General features: G+C 47.9%; 4 protein-coding genes across 4 annotated transcripts; 1 reads left to right on the top strand and 3 right to left on the bottom strand.

The window, feature by feature from the left end:
- Positions 1 to 3,427: 3,427 nt before the first annotated feature.
- On the bottom strand, positions 3,428 to 4,551 carry BO97DRAFT_402162 (uncharacterized protein). The gene is made up of 3 exons (XM_025694428.1): positions 4,205 to 4,551; positions 3,729 to 4,148; positions 3,428 to 3,667 (listed from the first exon to the last, which is right to left on the bottom strand). The coding sequence occupies exons 2-3, from the start codon at positions 4,059 to 4,061 to the stop codon at positions 3,608 to 3,610; spliced, it is 393 nt and encodes a 130-aa protein (XP_025556761.1). The 5' UTR covers positions 4,062 to 4,148; positions 4,205 to 4,551; the 3' UTR covers positions 3,428 to 3,607.
- Positions 4,552 to 6,109: 1,558 nt separating this feature from the next.
- On the top strand, positions 6,110 to 7,535 carry BO97DRAFT_333427 (acid phosphatase; the record flags this gene model as incomplete). Its single annotated transcript, XM_025691359.1, has 2 exons — positions 6,110 to 6,322; positions 6,372 to 7,535. The coding sequence occupies 2 exons, from the start codon at positions 6,110 to 6,112 to the stop codon at positions 7,533 to 7,535; spliced, it is 1,377 nt and encodes a 458-aa protein (XP_025556760.1).
- Positions 7,536 to 9,561: 2,026 nt separating this feature from the next.
- Positions 9,562 to 11,217, bottom strand: BO97DRAFT_333407 (fungal specific transcription factor domain-containing protein; the record flags this gene model as incomplete). The annotated part of the gene is made up of 3 exons (XM_025691356.1): positions 9,562 to 9,805; positions 9,894 to 10,662; positions 10,704 to 11,217. Coding segments are annotated over 3 exons (1,527 nt in total), but the record flags the coding sequence as incomplete, so codon positions are not given.
- A 1,655-nt stretch (positions 11,218 to 12,872) lies between these two features.
- Positions 12,873 to 13,997, bottom strand: BO97DRAFT_448039 (alpha/beta hydrolase; the record flags this gene model as incomplete). The annotated part of the gene is made up of 3 exons (XM_025698817.1): positions 13,537 to 13,997; positions 13,173 to 13,448; positions 12,873 to 13,036 (listed from the first exon to the last, which is right to left on the bottom strand). Exons 1-3 carry the CDS (start codon positions 13,826 to 13,828, stop codon positions 12,873 to 12,875), a joined length of 732 nt encoding a protein of 243 aa, XP_025556758.1. The 5' UTR covers positions 13,829 to 13,997.
- Positions 13,998 to 14,238: the final 241 nt, after the last annotated feature.

Raw genomic sequence — 14,238 nt, 5'->3', positions numbered from 1 at the left:
TGAGCCGTCTGCTTAAGCCAGCCGAGACACGGTACTGGCCTACGGAACTCGAGGTCTCTTGTCTGGTTTGGACGCTGCACAAGATCAGACACATGGTCGAGTCAGCGACGAAGCCCGTCATCGTGTTTACGGACCATGCGTCCACGGTTGGTCTTTCCACGCAAGGCTCCCTTAACACCGTGGCTGTTGAGAAGCTCAATTTGCGTCTTGTCCGAGCGAGTCAGTACATCCAGCAGTTTCGTCTCCGCGTCTGCCATCGCCCCGGTATAACCAATGTCGTGGCGGACGGTTTGTCTCGATTGCCTCGCAAGGGCGGCAACCCTTCCCAGGATGACGTCGATCTCGACACGGAAACTGCGTTCCTGTCTGCTTTCCCTGCGGAAATCGACAATGGCGTCATTGTATCCCTGCATTTGTCCGAGGACTTCAAGGCTCGCGTACGCCAAGGATACGCGGATGATGCCCGCGCATCCGAGATCCTCACCGTTCTGCGATCCAATCGGGATTCCGACAACCCGGCGATCCTTCCTTACACCGAAGACGACGGCCTCCTTTATATGATCAAGCACGTCGTCCATCCTGGCGGCCGGAATGACGCCAACGTTATTACGGAAGAGCCTTGGCTATACGTGCCCCGCAGTCTCGCAAAAGACGTCTTCCTCATGGTACACGACGAACAACACCACCAAGGCTTCGAGAAATGCCTCGCCGCGCTCGACGGCATCGTCATGTACAAGGGAAGGAAGCTCCTACGCGAATACCTGTCTCACTGCGAATCCTGCCTACTGAACAAGGTCCCGCGACATCGACCGTACGGAGACTTGCAACCCATCGTCCCGCCTTCCGTCCCGTTCCATACCATTACCATGGATTTCGTCACTGACTTGCCGGATGCCGGCACTGAGCGTTTCAATTTCCTCCTTGTCCTCGTTGATAAATTCACAAAACGAGTCGGTTTGGCCCCAGGGAAAGCGACCTGGACTGCCCAAGAGTGGGGTTCATGCCTCCTCCGATACCTTCAAGGACATGATTGGGGAATGCCGAACACCTTCATCACTGACCGCGATCCGTTGTTCACGTCCGATTTTATGAAAGGACTCCATCAGGGTTTGCAGTCCGCATGGCACTTCGCCACGGCATACCATCCTCAGACGGACGGACAGACAGAGCGCACTATCCAGACAATCGAAATCATGATACGCCACACGACGTGCAAGACGAACGGTACCGAATGGCTCGCATTGCTTCCCTCTGTCGTCGCCTGCATCAATGGCTCCGTCCATGCGTCCACCGGACAGACACCACACATGCTCATGTACGGCATCGAGCTCCGACAGCCGTGGCACCTGTTGAAGACGCTTCCGGGTAATCCGTATCCGCGTCAGGACTTCGCGTCTCCAAGGATCGACGCCGAGGACGCCGTCAAATACGCCGCCATGCATCACAAGCACATGTATGATCGGAATCACCGACCCGTCACATTTGACGTCGACGACGAAGTCCTGCTTCGGCTGCACCGAGGATACAACCTTCCATTGTCCCGAAAACTCCCCCGCAAGCTGCAGTCACGTTTCTCGGGTCCGCATCGCGTCCTGGAACGCGTCGGGCGTGCCGCCTACCGCCTGAACTTCCCCCCTGCGTGGAAAGTCCACCCGGTCGTCTCGGTAGCACAGCTCGAGAAATACATGCCCGGCATTGACCCTTTCGGTCGCCGCCGCGAACCCCCTCGCCCTGTCGAAGAAGACGGACTCGAGGACCACTACGAAATCGACCGCATCCTCGACAAGCGTATTACGAGACACGGCCGGGGACCCCTTCACGCCGAGTACCTTATTCGATACGTCGACCTCGGCCCGGAACATGATGAATGGGTATGCGAAGCGCACATCAACGCCGACGAGATGATCGCTGCATTCGAGCGCGACAATGTGGACTAACGCGGGTTTCCCGTCTTTCGTATACTGCATTTGTACCCTGTCATCTTACCTCTACATGACGAGGACGTCATTAATTTTGAACCCCCCACTGTCATGTGCCTTCCTCATCCGATGTATGTAATTACGCCTTTGGCGTTACCGTCTCCCGTAGCTATATAGATATAGGCAGCTCGGATCCCCCGATCCTCAATGAAACCAGCTTCTTCATCCAACTCGTGTCATACACAGCTTTCCCTTCCTCCCAGGAAGGATGACAAGAAAGGATTATATTATACAAGGCTGAGAGGGGCTATGTGTAGAGCGGCTGTAATTATAGTAAAAGATTTTATAATATATTTTATACAGCACGATTTTTTGCAATTCACCTGATATAGGATATGAATTAAATGTTCAAGGTTCAGTGTAATACTTGTGATATCTGGATTGAATTCTGGAACCGACATATTGCTGACCTCGATTTTGTCAAATGTTGTGTAAACAGCCGGTCAGGATGTAGGAAATAGACCAGTCTATCAAATAGGAAGAGGGGACATTTTTTCTGACCCAGCAAGGCTGAAACCACTATTTGTATGAAAGATTGATACTATTCTCCTGTTAAGCAAACATCCAAATATTATTGGATTCGCTGTGTCCTTAAAACATATACCTAAATCATGTCTGGATGAATGGCTTGGCTCCAATTTCTGATTTAAAATGTTTGACCATCGATACATTATCTTGTTGACTCCAAATCTTTATAAAGGATTGAGGTAGGGCGATTTTTGCGTCAAGTTTATGGGGTTTCTAAGCTGTCTCTTTAATTCACGTTCTTTATTGCCGGGATGGGGGAATAGGATTGATTACGTGGCAGCTAGACCTAAAGTAGATAATCTCGAGTCAGTTTTGTGGCTTAGCAATTCCAGCACACTATTACAAACCAATCATCATTGCTACACAGAATTGAAGTGGATAACAAAGTTTCAACGGGTGAGATTGCTGAACGTTGCGCGACCGGGTGATTACTCACCCATTCTTAAAAGTTACTTACCCTAAGTCACCCCCGGTCGTGCGACCGTAAAGCGGCCTCACCCGCTAGCTCACCCGAGCGGCACCCACCCGCCTTCTGGCCGCGTTCAAGCCACACGCCGGGAGGTTAGTAGTTGGGTGGGTGACCACCAGCGAATCCCTTCTGTTGTATGTCTTTTTTATTGGATTTTACTCATATCTGCCGGACTGGTATATCTTCTTCGCCTTATCCCAGCTTTGGATGGTAGTACTGAAAGGCCGGATATGGGATTGTAGATAGTATCGAATCACGCGGATTGTGTTACAGTCAAATGCTGATTATGCTGAACAAGCTTAAGCTCGAGTTACCCGACTACTCAACGTGCACTTGAGAGCTATGTATACTCAAGGATCAGGCAGCCAATCGAAGATAAACCCAGGCACAATCGAGTCGACTACATAACTCGTTATAAAAACCTTGCTCGGCCATCTTTAATTATAGACCAGGGCAATGGCAAGCTCGTAGCTAATCTGTCATCAGGTAACCCGGAATCATCTTCCGCCCTTTGCCCCCCACCCAAACACACAACCACACACACCCACACACTCACCGCAGAAAGACTGAGACCGAAACAGAGACAGAAAGGTGATTCATGGGCTCCCGTCCGAGGACTGGGAGCCTGGGGTCACCCAGTCCACAGGGTGTACCGGGGAAAGCGAGCGGACCGGGGTGAGAGGGGCGACCGCTAACAAAGCTCTCATATCAGAATCATTTTCGCCCTTACTCGTTGGAGTAGGAAGACTTACCATTGGAAGGCTTGGGGTCGGGCCCTTGTCGGGCCATCCAGGCGTCTGCACTGCTGGTGGGAGTATAGGGCCGTATGTAAAACGCCGGTGGGTGGCTTCAGAATTCACATACATCAGATTCAAATAAGCATCCTCCTTAGCACGATATACACACGAGTGGCGGAGGCATAGAATGGAAACCACAATGATCCAGACCCAGAATCCAACGACGCAGGCAAGGATGAAGGCGCCAGTCATGGCCGATGGCGAGATGTCGAGGACCCCGAAGGCGGCGGAGACGGCATCGGAGACGGCGGCGGCGGGGAGGGATGAAGCGATGGCGTTTGAAGACATTTTGTCAAAGTTCGTGTGATATCGAAGGGTGACAGATTGAGAGATGATGTTTGTCCTACAATGGACCACGGGAGCTACGGCTGCAGTCTATATACTGAATTCTATCTGAGGTTCTGGGAAAGAGCAGACTGGACGTTTCTTACCTATAAAGGAAAGAGCGGCTGCACACAGAGTAGGTCGCGAATGGAAGGCGTGGAAAACATCCTACACGCGAACTGAGTAAGAGGTGGAAGGAACAGCCTGGCTAAGGCTATCACGCCTGGCTTGGGGCATTCTCGCGGTCGCAGATGAGATTGTCGGAGGAGTGATTGCCATGGAAGAATCTTTGGGGTAGCTGTTAACCTGCCCACGGCGCTGCTTAGTGTGTTCGGTCAGGAACTCTTTCAGCTACAATACCGACCGTGATAGTGGGTAGGTAGAATCCACCTGAGTTGAAAAATGAGAACAAACTTGATCGTCTTTAGCATTCTCGCATTGCGCATGAGCAGATGGAATCGCGAGTATAGGATACAACTTTGCGAAACTACCCTCATGAGCCTATCTGTCTTATGACTTCAGCAAGGTTTTCAGCTGGCTCTACAATTATATTCACATTAACGTGATCGGTAAGCGAGTGGCCCATGTAGGCGAGTGGCCCAACTCTGTATTCCATATAAAAGAACCACTATTTAAAGCCAAATATCTCAACAACTATAATACCTAAGAATCTAAGATTTTAATATATAGTAAATAAGTATATTCTTTATACATAAAGTTTTTTCTAGAGACTAAAAATCAATATTTCTTGAGATATTTAGAATTTACTTTAAATTACAAAGATTACAAAAAATACATATGTATTTAGGTAATTAAAGTAATTATATATTATTCTTAAGTAGTATTAGATAATTATAATAGTCTGAAACTTAACTCTAATGTTATAAAAGATATTTATTAGATATGGTTGAGATATTCAGCTTATAAAAATAGGTATTTTCTATGGAATACGGAGTTGGGCCACTCGCCTACATGGGCCACTCGCTTACCGATCACGTTATCCAGAAGGGATAATGACTAAGCATACCATTTAAACTTAGACTACTGACAGGCGTTTTTGACCTAAGTGAATCAAGACCAAGCAATAGCTGGCTTAGTGGGACACTCAATAACCATAAACATACTTCTGCTGCTACCGGCAGTCCAGAAAGAAACATACTATAACATCCCCCTGTCCTTTCATCGTCACCCATTCAATTACCCAGTCACCCAAATGTATAGTTCAGTTCAGAGATCCAAGGCCTGTTGATGGAGGCCAAATTTGGTTTTGCTTATATAGGCCAAAAAGTGCACGCGACAGAGAAACTGAACCCAGCCCAGAAAGCATGCGGGAGAACTGGCGTGGCTATATTTTTCTCTCCATTACGCTCAAGAAATCTTTAGTCTTCAATATCGACTCGGAGCAACCCAGAATAAACGGATAAGTAGGTAGAACTTAAGAGGCTTATCACAGTCTACATTCAACTCTCAGTTGCGGGGAAGCCTTTTGTTCTTGGCTTGTTTGCACCTAGACCCCCACGGCATTATCCACGGGAGCGGCGCTGGAGCAGGCCTAGCTCGTGCGACTTCGCTTACATTTGTGGAGACAAGGGTATAGCTGCCTCTGGGGCAGCTAGGATAGTTCTGCTGATATCAATAATCAGCCCAACCTGGTCTTCTCGAACTCGAACACGTGGGTGGGTCAATGCGATATAGTATCTAGGAAAATCTAGGCATATGCTCGCCAGCTCGGCTAATTGCCTCGGTGGGAGAGCTTGGCGTCTTTGGTCTGCCTGGTACCAAAAGCTTCTAAGCGAGGTGATGATACTATCCAATTATATCCCTTGTCTACTCATCGTGGTATGCTCTCTGCTACTCCTGGCGATGAATTCCAATTAGTAGTATAGAGATTTAGTTGGAGTAATGCTGCCCTTTTAGCAAGCCCTTCTTCATTATATAAACTGCATCATAAGTCTCCAGTAGAATTCCTTACTACCTATCCTTTTCCAGATTCTATCTGTGAACCAGTCAAAATGCCTAGCTTTTTGAAGGCCTTTCACATGAAATCGTTGCTTATACGGGCGCTGACGCTGAATCTACCTCCCTACCCCGAGAGTCCAATTCCTTCCGGGCCCTCACTATCAGATATCGCGACTGCTGCTGCAACAGCTGTGCCCGAGGCGCCCGTCTCTAATGTCCAGGGCCTCGCCTTCGACCGCTTCTACCAACTATGGATGGAGAACACAGTAAATAATCCCTTCAAGCATTATCAGACGAATTCTAATAACTGCCTAGAATTATGGCGACGCAGCAGCCGATGAAAACATGCAATGGCTCGCATCTCAGGGCATCCTACTAACAAACTACTACGGCGTCACACATCCCTCTATGCCCAACTACTGCGCCTCTGTCGGTGGTGACACCTGGGGAATGGACCATGACAACTTCGTCCAGATGCCATCCAACATCTCCACCATTGTTGATCTACTTGACACCAAGGGTATTTCGTGGGGCGAGTATCAAGAACACCTACCCTACGCCGGGTTCCAGGGGTTCAACTTCTCCAATCAGGACACGCAGACAGATGACTACGTCCGGAGACATAACCCCCTCGTTCTGTTTGATTCCGTGGCGAAGAATGACACTCGCGCCCGTCAGATCAAGAACTTCACCAGCTTCGAGATTGACATGAGCAACAAGAAATTGCCACAGTGGGCTTTTATCACGCCAAACGTGACCAACGATGCGCATGACACGAATATCACCTTTGGCGCGAAGTGGGAGCGGTCCTGGGTCGCGGGGCTCCTTAACAATGAATATTTCATGAATAACACGCTCCTTCTCCTTACCTTTGATGAAGACAGCTACGTTGAGAACAATAAAGTCTTTAGCGTACTCCTCGGCGGCGCACTCCCCGAGCAACTAAAGGGAACAACAGACGACACATTCTACACCCACTACTCGAGCATCGCAACCGTTTCTGCAAATTGGGGGCTTCCCTCTTTAGGAAGATGGGACTGCGGCGCTAATATCTTTGAGATTGTCGCTAACAAGACCGGATACGTGAACTATGAGGTGGACACTACCAACTTACGTCTGAACGAGACATATCCCGGTCCTGAAGCGATTGGTTGGATTGGAAAGTACTCGCCCGTCTGGCCTATCCCTGTCACCAATGCTCAGTGCTCAGCTGGTCATGGTGTTTTGGGTTCTGTGCAGACTTTGTTTGGAGATTCCAAGCCAACGTACAACTATACCAGTCCCTATCCATGGGATGCGAAGAATGGGTATAATGACGATGTCACTGCAACACGTCCATCTAATGCCACATTTACCAATTCAACATTGGGAAATGGAGATCACACACTACATACTGGCGCTGCTATGGCTGGCGCTTCTCCCAGTCCTGCGATCATTATCTTGGCTCTGGCGGGCATCCTCCCCTGGCTTCGAATTTGAGCTGGCTGTCACGGCAGGTTCGCTGGCCTGCGTCATCTGTCCCATGGCCTTCCATGAAGCACTGTTTGTTGTTCATAAAAGATCAGACCTCGTGTAATTTGTTTAAGATTACACAAGCTCTCTAACACAGCTAGCGCCTCCTTAAAGTAGCTACTCTACCTTTTGGAAAATATCTACTCCTAGTATAAATAATATTTAGGAAAGTTTATTACTCCTAGCCTAAAGTCTAGATAGTGTATAATCATTATCATAAGGGTATTTCTTGTATACTTTAGGTATATCGCATAATTTTATACGTAATCCTCATCTGCAAATATTTAAAGCTTTAAAAAATCCTGCCTAAGGCTAAGTACTCCCAAGGAATTCAGTGCCTGTGGACATTCACTTGCCTGTGTTGAAAGAGGTCAAAGGCTTAGAGATCTCGGCTCTGGTTTGAAGGTATATATGAATGCCTCATATCCAAGGTCATTCTTGTTTGTTTACTAATTGCCTTTCCTAGTCTTCCAGTTCCGAAGCTCGAATAAAATCGCAGTGATGGGATAAAAGTAGTATCAGGGTACGCTAATCTGGCAATTATGAATTTGCCCTCATTGCACAGTCTACAAGGTCCACTGTTCTTTTCTGGCCATATCAAGTAGTGGTCCAACCCGCCCGATGCCCTCCTATTTATCCGTAATCTTTCCATCTAACTTTCTGCACGTGCTTCCGGACTACTTTGGGCCCCATAAAAAAACAATCCATGAAACCAACATCAACCTTAAAACGCCTGCTAAGATTAACTTAGCTCTAACCAATATCAGTAAGCTAAACATAACAGATGTAATTCAAGCGTTAGTTATCACCCGCCTTCACTAGAAATACACTGCTATAGCCTGTATTATTATATCTAGCCAGTCTTAACTTTAAGGTAATCCCCTATATTAAAACTCTTACTATGAGACCCGGCAGCTAGGGCCAGGCCTACTACTTTTGAAGTATCATAGAACTATACAGGTTCCAGTACCACCCTTTAGAAAATAGAACTTAGCAATAGGAAGAGCCTCTAACTTGTTAGGCTAAATCCATGGACTAATTATAGAAACCCATCTCTAAGCTTAAGTTCCCTAGTAACACACATAATTGCACCACTTGATTATGAGCCAAGCTTCACGCCCACGCCTACTCTCTCACCTAGCGTCTCAGGACATTCGCTAATCTTATAGCTTATTCTTCTCACTTTACTTACTTTGGTAGATGATATTTTTTCCGAATTGTTATTTATTTTAATTATATTTATTTATGGTTTAGTGTCTGTTATCTATAAAGCAGTAATATCCTTGAGGCTTATTCAATTTCTGGCTATGTTTATCAGTGTAGTCAAAGTACGGCTGAGCAGACAGGAAGCCCTATTTCCCACACCCTGTGGTCGTATGTGCCAGGTATAAACTTATGAGAAATTATCTACTGTCAAGCACAGAAAGTACTAGATATTGTATAATCTCCCTCGAGATTTAGATCTTTAAACAAGGTTCGCCAAGTTAATAATTCAACTGCGTTCCTGTGCTGTCAGAATGCGAAGCTCACAGCATGCTCAATAAACGTTGGGATCCTTTCTTGGATAACACGGGTCAGTACAGTCTTCGAATTAGACTGCGGCCAGCCCGGATAATCTCCGGGTAGAAGAACACAGGAATCACCTTCTTTTCGAATGTGCCAGTGATTGGGATATATTTAATTTATTTATATCTGTGAATATTATTATCAACTAATTGATTTTATATACAATCTATTTATCTTTATTATCCTTAATATCTCATAACTTCTTTTATTAGTAGTAAACTTATGATTGATATCTTCAATAATTATTAATTTCAGTATCTATAGTTTGAGTGAGTCTCGGATGAGGGCTGAGCATTCATTTGCTCTATCTCGCTTTCTAAAAATGTCACTGGTCCTATTCCAAGATTCCCTCTGGGAACAACAATAGTACCAGAGATTTGTATTGCGACAAGTCAGCCACTTGTCGTGTCTTAGTGACACGTACCTCTCAAACTGAATTTGCTGCCGCAACTTCATGCTCTGCATGAGTCACCAGGTCCGTGCAAAACTCCACCAAAACTGACAGCTGCTCAACCTCGACGCGTGTCAGATGGCAGGTATCTATGCAGCGGAGGAATGCCGGGGACGATTGTAGGATTTGCAGGCGGGCGTGATTCTGAGGATCGCAGGGGCTGGCGACGACGTTGCAGAATAAATTGAGGTGAGCCGAAAAAAGGTAGAAACATATGAACCTGGTACCAGTGTCAATGCTTGCTTTTCCAAGGCGTGAGTAGCATTTTTTTCAAAGCAACAGCATCGCCATCGAATATGAAAACGCACCAGAACATTTCAGGATTTAAAGCCACCTGCGTGGCCCGCAAGAGTTCTAAAGATGAAACACTGGCTTGAAGGGAGGGTCTGAGACTGGACTCCAAAGCTTCGTGAAAGGTGGCCGTCTCCCCTGCCCAGGACTGGCAGCGATTCACCACCTGGTGGATACATCCCAGGATGTGATGAAACTTCAGATTCAAAAGCAGGAGGTCGATGTCGCGAAGTGAGTTGGTGGGCAGGTTGAGTACATGGATGGTTGGCCGAAAGGACTGAGGGATACTCCGGCGCCATTCCTCCAACTGGTTATCCAAAGAAATGATCGTCTGTAAGAGTTCAACGCTGGATTTGCTGATAGCTTCCGGCGCGTAAAGTGAGATGTAGAGTCGGGAGACGTGCAGGGTGAGATCGGCCATGTAGATGTAGACATCCGCGCGGGGGTCTGCGCCACGAGCAGGGAGGAACCGCGACAGAAATTGGGAAGAGAACTGATACTCGCAGGGCAGGGCAGCAGCAGTAGCGAATTTGGCCAGGATCAGTGGTGGATGACCCGTGCGCAGAAAGATCTCGTTATCGACCATCAAGCTGATCCAAAGCAAATCTCGTAGGACGTCCGGGTATTCAGTCTCAGCATCTAAATTTGATGGCAGGCCTTCGGGTGATGACTCGAAGAAGTGGTTGTTTATAGCCAACTCGGTTAGCTGAGAAGCTATGATGCTGACTGTCTCCCTAGCTTCCAAAAGTGCCCCCAATAAACAATGACATAGAGCCTGTGTGGTGTCTAGGCGTCAGCTTTCTAGGCAATGAGGAGAGATTGAGAACAGGTTACTAGGAGTACATAACGCACCAATAGAAGCGACACTTGAAGCGACTCGAAAGACGACGGGCTGCTTTCGCCATCCGATGATAGGCGTTTTGCCTCCATCAACAGTGCCTTCCCGTCGACTGGGTAAGAGATCTCCTGACTGTGCCCTGCTAGTGAACAGAACGCCACGAAGGCGTAGACTAAGGCATGACTTCTATTGACCACTTCCACGGATTGACTCGGAGAGTGGGAGTAGGCGATCTCTATGGCCCTTGTCATCATGTCTATATTAGGTATTGCGCGCAACAACCCCGTCTTTCTGGTTGCATAGAATGCGACTGACGCTTCTGTGATGAAACGAACGGGTAGCTTTGAAGGGCCGTTTGTTGAAAACGAGAAGGTTGTTGGAGCACCAGAAGAGGACTTTTGCTCGGCCCACGGGGCTCCCATCTGGAGGACGGTGCCCAGGACTTTCGATACTCTGCTATCAGTGTCGAACATTTTGCAAGCGGCACATGACAGCAGCGGGATGGCATCGAGAAACTGTGTGGGTCCTCCATGCTTTCCAAGGGCTTGATCACTATCCACCAGCGTGCCTTGGGGGCTCTCCGTGAACCGCCTCGTAGGCAGGTTCGAGTCGTCATGTGTGTTTTCAGTCTCTGTAACACTGCGTCAACCTGTTACTGCGCAGGAGATTCTGTCATAAGGAAGATAGCATAGCCATACTTTCGGACGTGGATACTTGATCTTCAAGAAGTCGACGCCGATTGCCGCTGGAATGCGTAATCAGTATCCTTCTGCTCTAGGTTTTCACGTTGATTGGCTTTGCGAAGATGATCAATACATAGATGAAGAGCCAGGCGTTCTGGCTTTGATGGGTCTGCGACGAATTCGGGTATAGACGCAGTCCAATCCATGATGTAGACACCAGTCACAGCTCGAGCTTCGGGGAACCTCAACACAGCCGATCTGAACCCATTAATATTGATGTCAAGAGAAGCCCCCCTCCCTCTTCCTGCTCCTTCTGGCATTTGGACGGACCTTGCGCTGATAGCAGGCGTCACAGGAGAAACGTGGCCTCCCGGAGCGTTCATGACCTGGTGTCACAAGCATCTTGAATAAAGTTGATCATATAATTACATCGAAGCGGGTTTGAGGGCAAATGATTGAAGTTTGAAGATTACATAATGACGGTGACAGTAGGTTCATAATCTTCCGTTCCCGGGGGTAAATGTGTTCGAACATACCTACCGCTTGCCGGGGCTAGGCTAGGGTAAAGCTCCACCTCAAGTGTAGATCATTGCCTTGAACCGGTGAATTACAAAAATCAAGCAGACATGCACAGTCCGGGAATTTCCAATGGCAGGCTGTGTACAGAGCCATATATCAGGAGTTATGGAACAATGCTAGGAAGATTAAGTATGATTTATAAATAAATTTGTTCTATAAAATTAGTTATATTTATCTAATTAGTCTGATTTAATAGCTAGAGAGCTCGTGGTATATAATCATAATGCTTAGCTTAAGTTTATTAATTTAATTACTTTCATAGAGTAAGTTTACTAGTCAACTAGCTGTATAATATAATTTATTTATATCATGAAATCTATTGTTGTTCCATAACTTTTGGTACACGGCTCCGTAGCTCGGTGTGGTCCGAAAATAACTCGGTGTAGGCCAAGGCCATTGCGGCGGAATGAGAAAAACGGAGGCGGCTGGTCATCCCGGCTGCCCCCCTGGACAGCAATATACGGAAGGAGAAGATCTTGGATAGGCCAGTAGACCTCATTTTGAGTCTTTACTAAGAGAATTCTTAAACTTACAAAGTATTACTTTCCAATACAACTGTTCTAGCCACACATCTACTGGCCTCAAGTTCCTCTTTCCCTTTCCCAGATTAAATCAAAGAGGTATATGGCTGATGTGATTGTCGCTTTCGCCTGATTTTCACCATGAAAATCCCACTCCGGTGCACGCGGAAGTCGGGTTTAGGCTCGGAATTTGGAGATCATTAAGCTTGCGAAGCAAGTGGGCCTAGAGCTGGGTTGTCCCTTGGAAAGTAGACTACAACAACCGAAAGACGAATAATTCCAGTTGCTTTGCGGGGGCTAGAAAAGCGCTTAGTCATCGGCGCACTAGAATCTCGGATCGCCGAACCGAACCATGCCTTAAATTTTGGCTACTCCTTATACGTAGTAGGCACTGTCTAACACCTCCTGCAAGAAGTCAAACCTCTCTCGTTGTCTCCACCATGTCGCAGATTCTTTCTTCATTTGCCCCACAAATGTATGATGTTTTCCAGGCACGAGGATCAGCCGGGTCTGAATGCCAGACACTCGAAGGCGAGTTTCTAGGTTCTCACTCAGATAAAACGGGATCATGAAGTCATCCGTCCCGTGGACAATCGCATTTGGGGGTCAGCCGGCATGGTTGCTGAGAGCGGGGTCAATCAAATCCCAAATCTCGTGGGATAGGGGGCCAGATACTTTCCAGCACTCGCCCTTCGGCTATGGATCTGAGGGCAAATGGTCGCCAAGCATCTGAAGCTGACGGAGAGTCACCTGGGGCTGCAGATTGCCCTTCCAAGGACATACCACCGCGAAGAGTCGTCTTTACTTGGAAAAGAGGCCCGAGGATCGGTTTATCCAGAGCTGGCGCTTGGTCGAGCTGAGATCGCACCTTCTCGATGGGTTGGTGCCAGAAGTCGTCGGTGCACTCCTTGGCACCGTAGAAGTCTAGAACTGCCAATGGAGGACGCGGCACTCCTTAGCCCTAGATTCCCGGATACACCTTGCATGTTAGTCAGTCAAACTAGTCTGCATACTCAGATCCCCGGCAGATTGTGTATACGTACCAAGGAGAGCGCCAAGTGACCCCCGGAAGACGTCCCCCTAGCTATCCCTTGATTGTAATTGGGCTGACTTAGAGTTCGGTGCGCGTATAGTGCGCTAGCAAGCCCTCCCTCTTGCACCCATTGCAGTGTTGCGCGCGCATCCGCCATAGGACCCTGCAGAACGTTCACTCCCGGGCAGAGGCGATACGCCAGCGAGAGTACAATCCAGCCCCTTTCCAGGCAGTCGTTGATCTGGTCCCAGTGGTTCATCGCCGCATGGTCCAGCACAAATCCGCCCCCGTGGAACATGAGAAGAACAGGACCAAGCTCTCTATCCCCAACCACCGTCAAAGACGGCAGCTGAATGCCGGCCGGGCTAGGAACACCGTCCTGTTCGGTATAGGGTACCCAGAAAGGAGACGCCTAGTGGGATACCACATTTCCTTCCAGGATGATTCAGTCAAAGCGCTTCTCGGGAAAAGTAGCTTCAATAAATTCGCTAGTGTTAGGGCTGACCGGAGATAAGACACCCAATCGGCTCTGTCCTAAGCACGCGCTTGATATCCCACCTTCGTACTGTTGCGACTGCCTCGGAGATTAAGTCGATGATATGCTTCTTAAGCGGAAGGTTCTTCCTTCCGCAGATCCGGCAAGCGGAATCGGCGCTTGTCTTATCGCTTTGGACTTCTCTACCGCCGGTCCAATTCATGTAATACCGT

Source organism: Aspergillus homomorphus (assembly GCF_003184865.1).
Source record: "Aspergillus homomorphus CBS 101889 unplaced genomic scaffold BO97scaffold_1, whole genome shotgun sequence".
NCBI classification, from domain to species: domain Eukaryota; kingdom Fungi; phylum Ascomycota; class Eurotiomycetes; order Eurotiales; family Aspergillaceae; genus Aspergillus; species Aspergillus homomorphus.
Note: the sequence above shows the minus strand (reverse complement) of the source record. Positions and strands in the feature narration are given on the sequence as shown.